General features: G+C 42.3%; 1 protein-coding gene across 4 annotated transcripts in view; it reads right to left on the bottom strand.

The window, feature by feature from the left end:
* Positions 1-17,968, bottom strand: part of col14a1b (collagen, type XIV, alpha 1b) — a 180,977-nt gene that overhangs the window by 91,884 nt on the left and 71,125 nt on the right. For all 4 annotated transcript variants that reach the window (XR_014799223.1, XM_084919140.1, XM_084919141.1 and 1 more), the window contains 7 exons: positions 13,694-13,823; positions 7,084-7,223; positions 6,730-6,856; positions 6,500-6,639; positions 5,503-5,635; positions 5,251-5,295; positions 3,759-3,904 (listed from right to left, as the gene is read on the bottom strand). Coding sequence is in view for 3 of the 4 variants with exons in the window: in XM_084919140.1 (XP_084775266.1) it covers positions 3,759-3,904; positions 5,251-5,295; positions 5,503-5,635; positions 6,500-6,639; positions 6,730-6,856; positions 7,084-7,223; positions 13,694-13,823 (861 nt within the window). In the remaining variant the exon portion in view is untranslated. The remainder of the gene's footprint in view (positions 1-3,758; positions 3,905-5,250; positions 5,296-5,502; positions 5,636-6,499; positions 6,640-6,729; positions 6,857-7,083; positions 7,224-13,693; positions 13,824-17,968) is intronic.

The raw sequence follows: 17,968 nt of genomic DNA, 5'->3' as shown, positions 1-17,968 counted from the left end.
ATGCCTAGCTTTGCAGTAGTGGTCGACATCACTGACGATGTTAAAGAAGAAACACCTTTAATCTTAGATGAGGACTTTAAGCTCAGGTCAAGTCATAAGAAGCCTTCAGTTTATTACAGGACATTTTTGACAGCTGGTAGCTGCTGGAGGCACAAATCCTGGAGGTTTGTGAAGCTAAATGTAATGACTTTGGAGAAATATATATATATATATATATATATATATATATATATATATATATATATATATGAAGACACTTACTGTTAAATATCAGAAACAGACCTAACATTAACAAAAAACAAATAAATAGAGAACTGGAAGTGGATCAGACACACTAAATGAGCAGTTAGGGGACAGATATTTCTGCTGAATGATGCCAAAGATCACAGTTAAAAAGAAATGGGTTTGGATTTCTCCCTCATGAAACCACACTTATGGTGTTTAAACCTAAATGGCTTTCATTAGCTAAAACCGGCAATTGAGACATGGCTCAAAGATCAGAAATTAAAGCTTTACTGCAAAACACTGTATTTATTGATTATTTTCTAATAGCTGTGAGTGTCACACACAGACAGTTACAGTTTTTTAAGAAAAAGATCCCTTAAACTTTTTAATCCCCAGTTTTTAACCTCCTGGAACAAGAATCTGCTCCCGAGCAGCGAGAGCCAGAACCCTGCACACGGTGGAATTGATCTTGATGCCCGGCAGCTTTGGTTTATTGGACGCTGAATGAAGCGGCACAGGGAAATAATGGAGCTTCAATGAGTTGAGCATCACAGCTGCCTGTGGACAGATGGCTTCAGAGTTGAGTCACGCCATGGCTACGGTGTAGACACCATCATCTGGTACGGCAGTGACACAGCCATCTGAATGAACCGAACCATTAACTTCTAGATTTATAAGCTTGTAGAGATCTAAGCACTGAGACATGTTTCATTTATTCGTGCATTAATTTTCTAGTACAAGTCTAGCAAGAAAGAACCAGACCAGGTTACAACCTTAGAAGTTGTAACCCAAAAAGTACGGATTGGAAATGTTCCTGTCAGACAGGTGCACCACAAACACAATCATACCTGCTAATTACAGCTAAGTAACAGACTAATAACACGCTAGCATTTCACTCACTGATGTCTGTATCTGACAGCAAGCCACAGAGTGTTTGTCAGATGAAAAAAGCTTCATAAGGCACCAACAGACTCAGTGGCTTCAGTCGGAGGAGGCGAGCTCTGATTGCCTACAGTTCCCCGTGTCAGGAAATTGGGCATGTTGATGTGGGAGGCACAGGGGACAGACTGACTTGTGGAGTCCGTCTGAAGGACAGCTGGCTTCTTAATACCTCTGTGCTGGCTTCATGCTTCTGCCCAGGAGGTCAAAATTTGACGATAACAATGGAAATGCAGATATTTCTATCAGCCAGAGAAGAACAGGACAAAAACTAAGACATAAACACTCGATAATTAAATAATATAAATAATTCAAAAGTTGCAAAAAGGCCAAGGAAGTCAGATTTTTGGCTTTTCTTTGCTGCGTGTTCCTGTGATGCAGAGCGTTCTGTAATCGTGTTAGAAAACCACTTTGTGACTAATATCCACAATTTAATTACATATAATATGATTTGTTGCAGCTGCAGATCTAACATGCTTACTACACGTTAGCTCTTTAGGACAAGATTCCACCAGTGAAGATGAAGTGGGATGAGCCACATATCAATAACACGTAAATGAGACGCGCTCCTTCGGTGGCGCGTTGCCCTGCTTTGGCAGCCGAGAGCCACAGAGTGAAACTTTGAACAAAGCAGGTGTTTTTTTCTCCCCCCACAGCAGATAGACATCTAAATAGTAGCTATTGAGCGCAGCACTTGGTGATTCATAACCTGACCGGATTGCCAAACAGAGGCCACAGCTGTTCGCGCTTTGATAAGAGATCTCATTTAACAAGCCGCCGGTGCGAGCAGCTGGTGGCTCTTTATTGTCAGGATGAAAAGGCTGAAGCGGGACCTGTGTCCAGACTGGGCCTCTGGTGCAGTGGCAGCACAACCAGCACACAACAACACACACCAGTGAAGTCAAAAGTCACAGGAAGATGAGACGGTTCTGGAGATATTTGACACGCGTTAACCTGGCAAAGTGAACGCCCGACCACTTAGGATTACAAAGAACCTTGGAAGCCATGCGCTACATTTATTATCACCAAAGAGACAATTATTACAGAATAAATGTGATTTGCACAAATGTGAAAGAAAACAATGAGAGCATGAAAAAGAAAAAAGTCTTTGCGATGCGTGTAAAAGTGTGTGTGTGTGAGCAGAGTTTAAAGACAGGAAATCTGGGAGTTTGTCTTTAATTAGGATTCAAAGCAGCTTTTATCATGAAAACTAATCACACTGTAAACATGACATGTCTGGTCTCACGGGGACTTTTAGTCAAAACTCTCCTCATCACCGAGAACCAGACAGACGTCTTGAATAGTTGAGCAGGAACCGTGAAGTTTGACCCTGATTACTGAGGACAACTATCTTTTAAAGCACACCCCCTCCCCACACACCCAGATTCCAGGCGTCGCTAACACTTTTGTCCGGAATATTCCACATCAGGTTTCCCACATGCACGTGTTGTTGGTAAAATCACAGTGTTTTTCTTTTTTTGCGTCCTTCCTGTGTGGCAGGAGTGCAGAAAGCATCAATGCCCTTTTCCCCCTTTGATTAAATTGCCATTTAAGTGGAACTGGACAAAAACCAAGCTGGGATTTTGCGCCTGTGCTCAGTGTTGGTCCAACATCCTGACGGGTCGCATGAGTCACTCTGTAGGCATGAAAGCAAGTTCTGGCAATAAAAGTCACAGTTTCTGGGGTTACGGTAGAGACCCGGAGCCAGAACCTGTGAGCGAACTTTCATGTCATATTTCGTTATTAAAAATAATATTTGGCTCCCTTTGGACATTTCTGGCACTCGGGGCCACGATTGAACCCCATTACTGATTTATTGTCACGCACGCCTGTGGCATATTTTTGCACGAGTGTTGTTTTCTATAAAAGCCTTCACCAACCCCTCTCTCTCTGCTCATTACTGCAGAAGCTGCCAGGCTCTCTCTACCTCACTGAAAAAAAAGAAAAACTCTTTGAAGGTCTGCCACTGTTTTCATCATCATTATCCTCTTCCTGCTCTCGTCTCTGCCCCTTAACTAGACCCTGAAGGCCTGCCATCAACTTCAGTAGCACTGACTTTCTCTCCAAGGAGGACTTCTAATCTGAGGGCCTGCCATTGTCTTCATCAATAATCTCCCACCCTCCTCCTGTTGAAGACTGATGCTCTTTTGTCTGTTCCATTGTATGAATTTGTAGGAGTTTGACTTTCAGAGCATAAAATTTGAAGAGTATTAGTATTAGTAAAGGAATCACACAAACGTGACTTAGTGAAGTTTACGGCTGGAAATGTTCTGCAAATTAAACTTCTGCAAATTGGTGATGTGGTCGTGATGGCTGCCACAAGGGATTTTCATTTATTTTAAATGAGAGGGGAAGGCTTTATCAGCATGGAAAACACATCGCTGTCAGTTTCCTGTTGTTTTTAGGTGGTGTTTGTGTGCTGGGGCTGATTGTTTGTTGACTTTATTAATGTGCGGCTCCTATAGGCTAAGGTAGTGTTGCTGAGTGTTGATGCTGGGAATGAAAAGCAGGCATTGCTGAAGACCGTTCAAATGAGCATCAGACCTGGAGGTAATTATTATGAAATGAAGTGTCTCTCTCTGCGTCTGTCTTACCGTCTCTGCTGCTCGGTCTCCCCTCGCACTAATGTAGCTCAGTCGATAATGTCGAACATTTCTGGGGTCGACGGGCTGCCAGGACACGCGCATGCTGAACGTGGTTTCTTCATCGATCTTCATGCTTCTCACCCCGTATCGAGGAGCTGAAGGGTTGGACAGAGAAACTCTGGCTGCAGATCAGTGACTCAAAGATTAACTCAGTGAAGCATGAAGCTGTCACAGCCTATCACAGAAAGCGATGGTATCAAAATGTCATCATTCTGGCATTTAATTTGCTCAGATTTTCATATCACATCAGTGTCTTCAGAATATCGAAACGTTCCCTAGGAGAACATATCGGAACAACGCACCCTCCCTCTGATAATATAGGAACAGATTTGCAGACGCTATCAGTGAAACAGGAGGAGCAAACTTCTTATCTGATTCACAGTTTCAGAATTTTGATCTTATAATATCAGCATTTATAGCGTCACTTACACGCTTGAATTTTTGGAAACTTTTTCCCCGATGCTGCCATTTCAACACAAAACCACAAACAGTGTTATCACATGAGTCCTAATATTATGATCTTTATCTTTTTTCTTTTTTTCTCTGATTTCTAAAAGACAATAACTGCTCTCCATTCTGTGGAGATTTGTTGTACGTCTGTTCATTACGTCATTAACAGGTTAGTGACGTTTCCCGAAATCCAAACTGAGACGACTTCGGCTGGTTTGCTTTTACGTGTCTCTGTCCTGTGCCAGGCTAGAAAGAACCAGACATTTACTCATATTTGCAGCTTTACTCTGTAAATCTGACTAAATAATCGATACTGAGTAACTGAACTGGATCCAAACTGCATCCATAGGTAACAGTTTGGTTTTTCTTATTTAGTCTGGAAAATTTCAAATTCATGAAAAATATGTGTGTCACATTTAAAAGCTAATTGGTTACTACAGTAAAAAAAAATTGATCTTCAGGCCCACGAACTGCGTGGAGAAATGAAAACTGCCAGAGTTTGAAATTCCGAGTCATTATTCGACAGATCCTGGAAGATTTCTGTTGCCTAAAGAATTCCCATGAGCACTCGTTAGTCTGCAGTTCCACATGCACTTACAGGGCTGCTGATTGATGAAAATCCCTCTTTTCATGCAAGCTAGAGCTGATAAAAACACACCAACAGTTCAAAGGCATCTATTACCCATGTTCTTCATCAGCACAGGACCACAAACGCTGCCTCAGTGCGTTTTCTTAACCAGTCTCAGCATAAAATTTGAAAGGTTTGAGAACTGAACATCAGGCAGTGTTTCTCATTTTCACCAGTAGCCAGTGGCACCAGTACCAGTGAACTGTTTCTACATTAAACCCCAGCAACACGTTGGTGGAAAAGAAGTCAAGCGAGAAATGAAAGACAAAGTCTAAGGATGACAGAGTTGATGAAGGATGAAGTAAAACGCAGACGATGGAGAGAAGAGAAAAAAAGATCCAAATTCATCCCAGGATTAATTACCTGCGACGGTGGTGGTTGTCGTGGCAATGGTGGTTGTTTTTTCAGCTGAAAATCAAATGCAGAAACATGTCACTGATGCGACTGATCCATTAATTCGGAAAGTTTAAAGGATCCTTTGATGTCTGATTCCTCTGAGTGGTTTACAGAATAAAATCAGAGAATAATAACAGAAAGAAGACAAACAGTCTCATTAATAAACACAACAAACATGAAAGTGTGAAGAAATCTGAGGTTTTGTAACAATAAATTTACCGGTGGACTCCACGAGGATCACCTCATCACTCTCCAGCTCGTTCCCGTAAATGGCGGCCAGGAGGACTTCGTACTCTGTCGAGGGGGTGAGTTCCTTTATCAGGTACGTGTTGATATTCCCATTCACCAAAACCTGAAACAGCAGGACAACAAATCTGCTTTAGACAGACAGGTGACAGAAAAAGATGTTCAAAAATGTTTCATTCTAAGAGTTTCCTGATAAAACCTCTTTCTACAGAGTACATAAAAGCAAAGTCACCATCAGTTAAGACAAAGATCAGAAGACATACAAAGGCCGGTGACGCCCAGATTATCTCTCAGAGACTCACTGGAGTGACAAAGTTGACTTTTATCTGCTTTCACGTGCACTTCTTCTCATATCTTAATGAAATCATTTGATTGGTGTTTATCAGGTTCAAAGACGCTGCCAGTCAACAATGACTGCGACAAAGTCAGCACACAGTTATTAAACCTGACTGTGCTGGCAGGAGCAGCTTCGTTCGTTAGTGCTCGTTAGTGTTTCAAAGGATGCGATCTGCTCATTTCTAGCTCCATATTTTTATGGAGATGATGCAAAATAATCCTTATTATGTGACAGTCGGACTGAGGAGTTTGGTGCAGCCTCTCAGTCTGTCCACTGCCTGGATGAAGCCATTTATCCATCGTCCTTTGAGAAGAACAGAAGGTGGTTCAGTCTTCTGTGTTCACAGTCAGCTTCGTGTGATATGATCATATAAGGATATTCCCTCTGTAACATTACACAGAGCTGAGAGTAGAAACTGCCATTTGGCCACATGAAACACTGCCAACATGTGTTTAATTTAAGCACTGACCAGTCTAAAACTTTCTAAAGAGTTATAATGGTCATTAAGGACTGAATTACTTGAAAGAATGAGCGTTTTCCATCCTGAGAGATGACACTTCAGAAATCAGGTGACTTTCTTTCATCTTCTAAGCTTAAAATACACATATAAGCGTATAAGAAACACGTGAACACCTCACTGCTCTCTTCTCCGTCGGTGGGTGTCCAGGTGAGTCGATAAAGCACCACATCAGACGCCGGGTGAGCCCAGGACACCCTGAAGCTGTTCGTGGAGATGTCACTGCTCCTCAGGTCCACTGGGTCCGGGACAGTTTCTAAACAAACACCAACAATTCTGGTTGAAACCATTTCAGAAATACTTTTGAATATAACAATCTCTATTTACAATGATGATAGTTTCTTACTTGTGGTGAAGCTGTCTGTCACAACCTCAGCTTGTCCTTCATCATAGACGGCAAACACACCAACAGTGTACTCCGTCAGTGATGTCAGGTTTTTCAGCAGCCAGGCTGTCACACGGCCAACATCCACCTGAAGACACAGGACCAAAGCCCAATGACATTTGTTCCTAAGCGACTCGGTTTGTTTGTCATGTTGAAATTAGCAGCACGGACAGTGCACAGATACTGGACCAATGATCAGGCTCTGCTGGAACTGTTAAACTTCATCGAGGAACGACAGTTTCCGAACACGTAACTACTTCCTCTCTGACAAGTTTGGGCTAGCCTGCTGACCTGTGTCCTCCAGGGTTCCCTCACCTCATTGGTCTGGACTCCATTGGTTTTGACGTACATGATGCGGTACCCTTTAACCTTCCTGGAGGCGGAGTCCCATGTGATCCGGGCAGAGCTGTGATCCACCTCAGAGAAACGAAGGTTCCTCGCTGGGATCAGCGGTACTGAGGGACAGAAAGAAAACCATAAACACAACATCTGGAAAGAAACGGCTGTGAACTGACTATAAATTCCTCTCTCTATGGAGGATGGAATCAGCCAAAATATATATTAATCAGTATGATTACTGCACATATAATGCAATATTATTATTCTTTATTTGTATACCAATGAATTAACCTGTTTATTTACCTTCACTAATTTATTTATTTTTTAACTTAGCGTTCCTGCATTGACTTTGGGAGACTGGCAGCTTTGTGCCTCCATACTACTTTATTAAATGTGCCTTTCAGAAAATGTTACAAAACTTTAAATCATATAAATTGCCCAGTTGCTCATATTAGCAAAGTTATAATCCAACACTAAGAAAGCGTGTGTGGCCTCGGAGATGGAATATTTTTCAAACTGAACGTATACATCGCAAAAAGACGAAGAAAGAACGAAAGGACAAAACAGCTTTATGTTCTTTATCAACAGCAGATACATGGACACGCAAACACAGCCGAGCCTTCATGAGAGGCCTGAAATCGTGACCCCTGATAACAGCAGGTCTATCTAAGTCACACTCGCACTCATGGGGGTTTGTACAAGGGTTATTGGACTCCACTACTTTTAATTATAAAGTGGACAGAAGCTCATTACATCACCGCACTCCCTCAGGCTCTGCCTAAACGTCCTCTCTTTCTCATTTCTTCTCGCCGTCTCGGAGGTCTAAAAAAATCCCCCCCTGCCCTCACTTTAAAAATTCAGCCGAATCTGATTCTCTCTGAGCTTTGGAACTTTTACATTTAGAATCACTGATCTGTTTTCTTCAAAAGAAAAGAAAAATAATTCGGATTGTACCCACCAGTGCTTCACCTCAATTATACCGAGGGTCAGATTAAAAACAAAGCAACAGACAGAGAGAAATACAGAGTGGGCTGAAGGGAGTGAGATACTGCGCCGGGGTATCCCAGGGTCACAACAGCAATGAGCAAAAAGCAAATTAAAAAAGTTCAACAACAGGTAAGTTGCTAAAGTTTCCAAACGTTTCCATATAAAGTATTACAAGAACCATATAGATGACGCTACAGCTCAGGGGTGTCACTGCAGCTGGCAGCTTTGCTCAACACCTACATAACTCTAGTGTTGTTTTAATTGACAGCTCAGCCAATCAGAGCTTTCAACATTATTATAACAGCTCTGATGAAGTTTCATTAAGCAGATCACCAATACAGGAAAAGTGTGCTCCTTTAATTTAATTAGGGCTTCCAGATCAGGCAGTGAAATGTGGAACCTAGGGGTGGGCGGTATAAACGGTATAAGTAGAAACGATATAAATTTGGCCAATGGTAGAGATTTTGACTATACCGCTCTACCGCCATAGTGCATGTTGATGGTGCCTGTTTTGGTCGAAAGCATCGCAGCGGCTGCAAACAATATCATCTGCAAATTATGCGGGCGGCAGTAATGGCAAAGAGACGAAGCACTTTTGGAATATGGAGAAAGCCAAAACCTGCGCTTCCTCCACTTCCCTACCATTGATTCATTAAGGCTGAATTCTATCACAGCTGCTCTATTCCCATGTTGTTGCAGTATATTAATAACTAACCTGGTATTGTGGATGGATTATCTCAGTTGTTCTCCTGACTGAAGTTTGGTCTGTTTACAGCATCCTGCCATGCGATTGCATTTGTCCCTAACCATCGGGAACCGAGTGTTCATCCTCCAGCTTCACTGTGCTAATGTTATGCTAACGTAGCTGTTTTGCTAGCGATCACGTAGCACATCATTATATACCAGCTAGCCCAACTTCAGTAACCCTGCAAACGTCACTGCTGTTTAGTTTTCTGTCTTCATTTATGTTGGAAGTGATAGCAGAGCTGTACGTTTGGATTTTTTCAGAAATCTCTCAGTCAGAACATGCTATATTCTGTTTAGGTGGAAACTAGCGAGCTAACTTCCTGCTAACTTCTAACTCCGTTGAATTTAATAAATTCTGTTTTCATGGATGCCTGGATATTAAACTTAATTGTTATACCTGGTAAAGCAGCAACACTGATCGTTTTATCAAAGAGAAAGAATTTAGACAGTTTTTAACTCTCAGTGATGCCACAGTGTTCGTTTGACTTTGGAACCTGAAGCCGATGGAGTTTAGGACCCAGATTACTCCGCGAGACTCCTGACTACGGCAGCCGTAATGCTCCAACAATCCATCAAACAGTGCGGCTTCATAGCTTACCAAAGTCATACTAAAACATTTTTTGACAGATTTCTGTGCGCCGTGTAGCACATAAAATTGGTTCGAGGTCAGTGAGCACAACCAGAATTTAAACATAAGGAACACTGTCGAATTTTGAGAAAATTAAAGGATTTTAAGTGTGCCTTATATTATTTAAAATATGTTATAAGGAAGAAAAGAATCGTTACTGCACATGCCTCAAATTATACCGTGATATGGATTTTAGGCCACATCGCCCAGCCCTAGTGGAACCCATCTTATTTAAAGCTCAGACATCAAAGTTCTGCTGTTTTGCTCACTTTTGAGTATGTAGTATCATCTTACCAAGGTCAAAGCCATGTGGCTCTGGACCAGGGGTGGGGAACTCCAGGCCGGTGTCCTGCAGGTTTTAGATATCACCCTGGATTAACACACCTGAATCAAATGATTAGTTTATTACCAGGCCTCTGGAGAACTTCAAGACATGAGGAGGTCAGTTAACAATTTAAATCAGCTGTGTTGGATCAAGGACACATCTAAAACCTGCAGGACACTGGCCCTTGAGGCCTGGAGTTTCCCACCCCTGCTCTAGAGCTTTGATGGTCATGGCCAAAAAACCTCACCTAGAAATTTTCTAGGCATCCTGACCAAATGTCCAAACCACCTTAACTGACTCCTTTCAATTTGAAGGACTAGTGGCTCTACTCCGAGCACCTGACCAAGCCACTTAGCACATTTCTAAGGGACACCCTGTTGTCTGTCTCTTGTATCCACAATTTAATTCTTTAAGTCACTACCTTGAGCTCGTGGCCACAGGTGAGGGTAGGGACGTAGCTTGACTGGCAAAGCAACAGCTTGACTTTCATGCTCAGGTCCCGCTTTGCCACAGCAGACCAAGAAAACCTCTGCATCACCATTAACATTGCTGCAATCTTTCTGTCAATCTCTCGCCTCACTCATGAACAAGACCCTGAAATAGTTAAACTCCTCCATTCGGGATGGCAACTCTTCCCCGACCTGGAGTGGGAACTCCCTTTTCAGGGTGAGAACCATGGTATCAGCCTTGGAAGTGCTAATTCGCATCCCAGCTACTTCTCTTTCAACTGTAAGTTGATCCAGTGCAAGGTGGAGGTCACTGCCCGATGAAGCCAGAAGAACTCCAGCTTCTGTGAAGAGCAGTAATAAGCTCCTGAGGGCACCAAAGCAGAAAACGTTCAGCGCTTGTCTATGCCTACATCTTCTGTCCATAAAGCGAACACAGTCTCACTTACTTCCAGCAACACACCGTCTGAGGCAGAGAGACATATTCAAGAACCCCAGTGTTTTACAACAGCATCTGCAAATAACTGTTGGCATCAGAATGTGAGCTTTTACAATATGAATGTGCCTGCACATAAATGCATTGGAATCAAGCCAGCAACAACAAAAAGGTCCTGCTGTCCAAAAAGAAAGTTGACATTTTTCAGAGAACACACAGTTAAACACCAGGCCTTTTGAAATAATGTGTTCTGGAGAAAATAAAGACCCACAGATGGAATAGGCAAAAGAAAATCAATCAATACAGTAAAATCCCATAACAGTGATACAACGGCTGTGGTTTGGGGTGGCCTCATTGCTTCAGTGATGGGGCAGCTTGAAGAGCACAGTGTGATTAGTAATTGAATTCTGCATCACACCACATCATGTCCAAGAATGCTTGAAGACAAAGTGAAGCCATGTCTCTGAGAGCTAAAGGGGACCAATGAGAAAATATCCCCAAAAAACCCTCAAACAAACAAAAAAAGGAAAATGGACGGATACAGACTGGCCAAGTCAAACTGGAGATTTGCATGTCATTAAAAAGTTGTGTGGGAAGCACAAGAAACCCTCAAACATCTGTCAGCTTCTGTAGTGCAGTTCTTGTTTCTGAGTGTGTCCCATTTCCACAGAAGAATATTCAGTTTTTTTATTGTAGCTAAATTATTGAAAAAAAAAAAACCTTTTTGTTTTAAATCCTTTCTTATATAAAAGGGATCAAGTGTTTGCAAGTCTCTCATGACATGTATAACCTCCGCAAGCGCACACACTTAGAGCTACAGTTAAATAACAAACAACCAATGAAAAAAACAATTCAAAATCAAATCTGCATTCTGTGGCCTCACGATCTGCTTCTGGTTGTAAAACCACAAAGTGGGAAGATGTGTAAAGCTCTCTGTAGTCAGATTTTGTATGAGTCTTTATCTTTAATCTCCATCATGCTCCTTCAAAGAAAAAGAAATCCAACCCATTTGCATGTGCAACGGCCTCGTTTCACTGCAGTGATCATTAAAGCACATTTTGTCTTAACAATGGAAGAAACGACAGTTAAATGACGAGAGGAAATGAGGGATGAGAGGCCTCTGATGACACAGAGAGGCAGACTGAATGAATACGAACAAGCTCGTTGAGTGAAAAGCACATCACGACCGTCATTTGCATCATGTGGTGTGCAGCTAACGAGGAACCTCGTTTTTATAATGCAGAAGGAATATTTCAGGGAACGGGGCCGATACAAAGACGATGACCAAAACATAATGTGTCCCATCTTCATTCAAAGGCATTAAGTCCTGCCTGCATGGAACAATAAAAGTTATTTTATTATGAAAACGTATTTGAGAGAGTGTCCTCTTCTGACCCGCATCCAAAGCCTTACACACACCGTAAAGACATAAACATGCCCTGACTTAAAGCCGCAGGCCTCAAACCTTAAAGGAGACTTCATAAAATGTTAATTAGTGAGCACGGTGGGGATTTAGGGTGGGCGGAGCGCCGAGTTACTCTCATCAAAACTCTAAAGAATGACAGCGAGGTGCAGAAAATAGCTGGAATAAGGGAATCAAAGTCGGCGCCATGTAGAGAGTTTGGCATTGCTGGCTGCTAGTTTGTCAGGAGCAGGATACGTGTTGGGACAGGACTTCAGCATGCTGCAGCCGTCTGGGAAGAAACAATGAGCAAACACTCAGCAAATGAAAAGCAAATATGTCTGCGGCAGCTGATCCCTCTGATTAGAAAACACATAAAAAAGATAATGAAAGAAATTAGCCGATAAAGGGTTTGGAGGTTTGTACATGGAGGATGTAGGTTTAAGTGCTTGGAGATGTGGTTTCCTCCTGATCAGACAGCTGACAGTTAACGTCCTGAGGAAAATGAAAAATGTGCCGGCTGCTTTCAGAGATGAGAATAGCAGTGACTCGAGTTCAAAGGGTCACAGAATCTGTCGGGGATTTAATGAAATGAAATTTCACCAACAGTTAGTAAAGCATATGTGCGGCCTTTTATTTCTATTTCTGCGAGGACCAGTTTGCCTTTCTTTCAGATCTCAACTCCCAGGACATTAAAAGAAGATGAGGACACTTTGTGAAAACTGTGTGCCTGCTCCTCATTTTTAAACTGTCTCCGGCTGTAGTGTGTGAAGGATTACAAAGCCCTCGTGGAATATTTGTGATGGCTTGTGTCTTTAAAAAAATATTTTCATGCTTAAATATTGACTGAAATTGTTTATGCAGGCACAACTCTTTACACTTGAAGCTCCTGAACTGTGATGCTGATATTTGTATGACCTGGATGACGTCAACATTGTCGTTACATAACTCTGGTGATCAGATCAACACTTTATCTTTCAGCCAGAGTTTGAGGTGGATCCACGTCGTTCAGTCAAGAATCAGCCAAAGTTTAATGGCTGCCAACAGGACAAGTCCAACCAGTGAAGTCTGCATCGTAACCACAGACTGTATATAAAGCATAAATGTAGCCACTCTGTCATTACTGATTGGCTTGGACGCCTGTTTTGAAGGTTCAGCCAAAGCTTGACAATGTTCTGGAGACCTAACAGTGTTATTAGCAAATCCTAGAAAACTTGTTTGATTATTATTATGAATGTTAATCACCTAAATAACATTAACAGAAAATAAAACAATTTTATTACACCAATCGGCCACATAATAATAATAAAGCCGCGCTGGGCCTGTGGCTCGAGTGATGCTCAAATTTAAGCCTTAAACTGATACTTTAAAAAGATAGCTTGTGAAATAAATAAATCACCACATGTACAGTTGCTACTAAGAAAGAAATGAGCTACAGAGGGGAGCATGGTTTCCTGTTGCAGGTGGTAAGCATGTGTATCTGCTGTAAAGTTGGACATTTCAACATGAGAATCTTTGGCGAACTGAAGATTTTCATGTATTGGCTGCTAACAACAGATCAAGGAAATATTTGAGTCATTTGATGGTGGGAGTGTTTTGCATGTGTTAGACTTACATGTGGTCTGCTGGCTGGTCATGGGGTCACTGGCTTCCTCTCCGTACATTGCGTAAACTGTCACTGTGTACTCGGTAGCTGGAGTCAATCCTTCCAGCTCCACCTCAGTCACCGAGTCATCCACCTTCACCTGCGCACACACAGCACGTATGTGCATTTAGCAAAGACGCAGAGACTTTCTAGTAGATCCTTTAAATCTCTGTCTTGTCAGTGGATTTCATGCAGTCGTTTATCCGCCCTGTTATTCATCTCTCTGCACGTCTACTCTTCTATCATCAGCAGTCTCGTCCAGGCAAGCAGAGAATTAAAGTGTGATTGCATGAGATGATTTCTGAATATGGAGATCTTCCTTTTACATTAAGCAGGAGGGGCCAATCAGGCTCTCATACAGGGAGTGCAGAATTATTAGGCAAATGAGTATTTTGTCCACATCATCCTCTTCATGCATGCTGTCTTACTCCAAGCTGTATAGGCTCGAAAGCCTACTACCAATTAAGCATATTAGGTGATGTGCATCGCTGTAATGAGAAGGGGTGTGGTCTAATGACATCAACACCCTATATCAGGTGTGCATAATTATTAGGCAACTTCCTTTCCTTTGGCAAAATGGGTCAAAAGAAGGACTTGACAGGCTCAGAAAAGTCAAAAATAGTGAGATATCTTGCAGAGGGATGCAGCAGTCTCAAAATTGCAAAGCTTCTGAAGCGTGATCATCGAACAATCAAGCGTTTCATTCAAAATAGTCACCAGGGTCGCAAGAAGCGTGTGGAAAAACCAAGGCGCAAAATAACTGCCCATGAACTGAGAAAAGTCAAGCATGCAGCTGCCAAGATGCCACTTGCCACCAGTTTGGCCATATTTCAGAGCTGCAACATCACTGGAGTGCCCAAAAGCACAAGGTGTGCAATACTCAGAGACATGGCCAAGGTAAGAAAGGCTGAAAGACGACCACCACTGAACAAGACACACAAGCTGAAATGTCAAGACTGGGCCAAGAAATATCTCAAGACTGGTTTTTCTAAGGTTTTATGGACTGATGAAATGAGAGTGAGTCTTGATGGGCCAGATGGATGGGCCCGTGGCTGGATTGGTAAAGGGCAGAGAGCTCCAGTCCGACTCAGACGCCAGCAAGGTGGAGGTGGAGTACTGGTTTGGGCTGGTATCATCAAAGATGAGCTTGTGGGGCCTTTTCGGGTTGAGGATGGAGTCAAGCTCAACTCCCAGTCCTACTGCCAGTTTCTGGAAGACACCTTCTTCAAGCAGTGGTACAGGAAGAAGTCTGCATCCTTCAAGAAAAACACGATTTTCATGCAGGACAATGCTCCATCACACGTGTCCAAGTACTCCACAGCGTGGCTGGCAAGAAAGGGTATAAAAGAAGAAAAACTAATGACATGGCCTCCTTGTTCACCTGATCTGAACCCCATTGAGAACCTGTGGTCCATCATCAAATGTGAGATTTACAAGGAGGGAAAACAGTACACCTCTCTGAACAGTGTCTGGGAGGCTGTGGTTGCTGCTGCACGCAATGTTGATGGTGAACAGATCAAAACACTGACAGAATCCATGGATGGCAGGCTTTTGAGTGTCCTTGCAAAGAAAGGTGGCTATATTGGTCGCTGATTTGTTTTTGTTTTGTTTTTGAATGTCAGAAATGTATATTTGTGAATGTGGAGATGTTATATTGGTTTCACTGGTAAAAATAAATAATTGAAATAGGTATATATTTGTTTTTTGTTAAGTTGCCTAATAATTATGCACAGTAATAGTCACCTGCACACACAGATATCCCCCTAAAATAGCTAAAACTAAAAACAAACTAAAAACTACTTCCAAAAACATTCAGCTTTGATATTAATGAGTTTTTTGGGTTCATTGAGAACATGGTTGTTGTTCAATAATAAAATTATTCCTCAAAAATACAACTTGCCTAATAATTCTGCACTCCCTGTAGTATGTCCCACATCTACTGAGCTGAAACTCAGAACAAAGGGAGATGATGAAACTGTTTGCAGGACCGCAGTGGTCGATTTTAAAATGTGAGAAAAACATCAGCTGTTTTCTGCTTTGCAGCTGGAGCTTGTCTGCGTAGCTGAAACAGACCTTTCTGTCCCCACAGAGGCCAATTTGTTTCATCTCAATCGCCAACACAGAACTCAACTAGTCTGCAGCTGCTTGCACAGCGTGCCCACAAATATTCAACTTTACCATCGCTTATTCTGTCAAACATACACTGGATGCAGGCATAATACAACAAATGGCTTTGGTTGTTTCCTTAGAGAACTACAACGTACAACAGGAACAATCTGCCAGAAGGGTTCAACGTGATCAATAACTACTGTTAATACTTTCACAGGTTTTTTTTTTTACTTTTTACCTCATTTAAGAATATTTCCACCTTATCTTTTGGCCTAAGATGTAACAGAGCTAAATAACTAAAGGCTTTATCTCTTTTTATCCTGAGACAATTTTCTGAATAGACTCTAACCGCTGAGCTTTGGGACGCCCCTGCCTTTCTCACACTGAAGTAGGAATTTCAATCAGAATCAGAGCTGCTGCAATCAGATAGGATGGCTTAAAGAGGACCAACTCTGCTTGTTTCTCACTTCATATTTTTATTCTTGGATTCTACCAAAGCGACTCTGCATCCTTAAAAAATCCTTATTCCTTTACAAAGACTTGGTGCAGCGATTTTAGATCCTCTTCTTTGAAGACCAACTAATGTAGAGTGAAGCCAGAGCTGCTGCATGTCCATATGAGCATCTACCATCATTACAGGAGATGTATTAAAGCATGTTTTGTGTTTTTAGTAGAATGTGACCTATTTAATCCGCTGACTTTTTTCATTTTGTCTGTTTTCTGTGATAAACACCGTAAAAGACTTCAGGTCATGCATTTTCTAAGTAGCTTGGCACACAGGAGGAATTTCTTAACCCTGTTTCTTGTCTGTGTTTCCTTTTCTGAAGCGCACATGACCTACATAACCATCAACAATCAAAATGGATCTACGTGGAATTTTACTTAAATAAAGGTCACTGCCCCTTTGCTCCTGTTGAAACACAACATTATTCTCTATCACCGCCTTTAAACATCATCTCATCCCTTTGCTTTCATTTACCCAGCAGAGTCCAACCCTTCTTAGAACCACAGTTATATTTGTGGAGTTTCCTCCGTTCCTGACTCAAAGCAGGTGGAGTCTGCATCGGTGTGGACTCTGAGTTGGCAGGCTTCATCACTCACCTCCAGTTAAAGCTAGTAGGTTTGGAGCGGTGCTTGATGTGGGTGTAGGGTTGGACCCGGGCCGATGTACATGAGCTGAAGCATTTCTTGCTCGACAAGAAAGCCCTTTTGTTACGTGCACCACATTCGTGTTACTGCTGTTTGTTTGGCGTGGACACATTTAGCAGCTTCGGGGACCGTTGGAGTCACATCCTGCTCTAAGATCTACCTCTTGTTCACATTTGTGCTCGTCCTTTCTCTCCCTCGGGTTCAATCTGTGCAGACCTACACTGGGTCCCTGTTTGAATGAAAGCACTTTTCCAGTCAAACTGGGCTGGATTTGAGGCTGGCTTTGACCCAGACAAGTCCCCACACGTCCCATAAGTGGAAGCCACACGAGGACGAGCCAGCCAAGCCTGGGCTCTGACGGAGTGCCTCAGAGCCAGGCTTATCCTCACCACTGGAAAGCATCCATCCTGATTCCAAATTCCTTCCTAAATTGTTTTTATTGCTTTCTGCCTGGAGGGGAATGTGACGGTAGGTATAATGAGGTCTAATGGGAGAAGGAGGGATAAGGACGGCTGCCTGTGCCCTTCATACCTCTCCTCCTCTCCTTTGAATGCCTCGTCTTCCTTAACTACTGAATTTACCTGCAAAAGATCCCCATGTTCCAGTCTGTCCTGCTGTTTGCTTTTAATGTCTTCTTTCCAATCAGTGCTGGTCTTTGTATGCGTGCCTGTTTCACTTTGAAGTGTTATTCAGTAGTTAAGGTGTAATTGATGCTTTGGTTGTGTTTTGTCCTCTAATTGGTCACAGTTTTTAAAGATATATTACTGTGACTCAGAGGGTGGCTGCACTTTTTTGACTCCTGCATGGTGGGGACACTGAAAGGTGGCTCAGGATCAGCCGTGCTGTTTATTCGAGTGAATTAAAAACTCTACTGCCACACTTTCTCTAATATTATCTGATATTTCTGGTACATGTTTCTGGCCGTTTCCTTCTATCCTTCCTTTGTTTCCTTCCTGAGACTCATAGTACAAAGTAGTCAAACATACA

The sequence above is a fragment of the Perissodus microlepis genome, chromosome 22 (assembly GCF_051167445.1).
Source record: "Perissodus microlepis isolate ML-2025 ecotype Zambia chromosome 22, ASM5116744v1, whole genome shotgun sequence".
Classification (NCBI taxonomy): domain Eukaryota; kingdom Metazoa; phylum Chordata; class Actinopteri; order Cichliformes; family Cichlidae; genus Perissodus; species Perissodus microlepis.
This window is presented reverse-complemented; position numbering and strand designations above follow the sequence as displayed.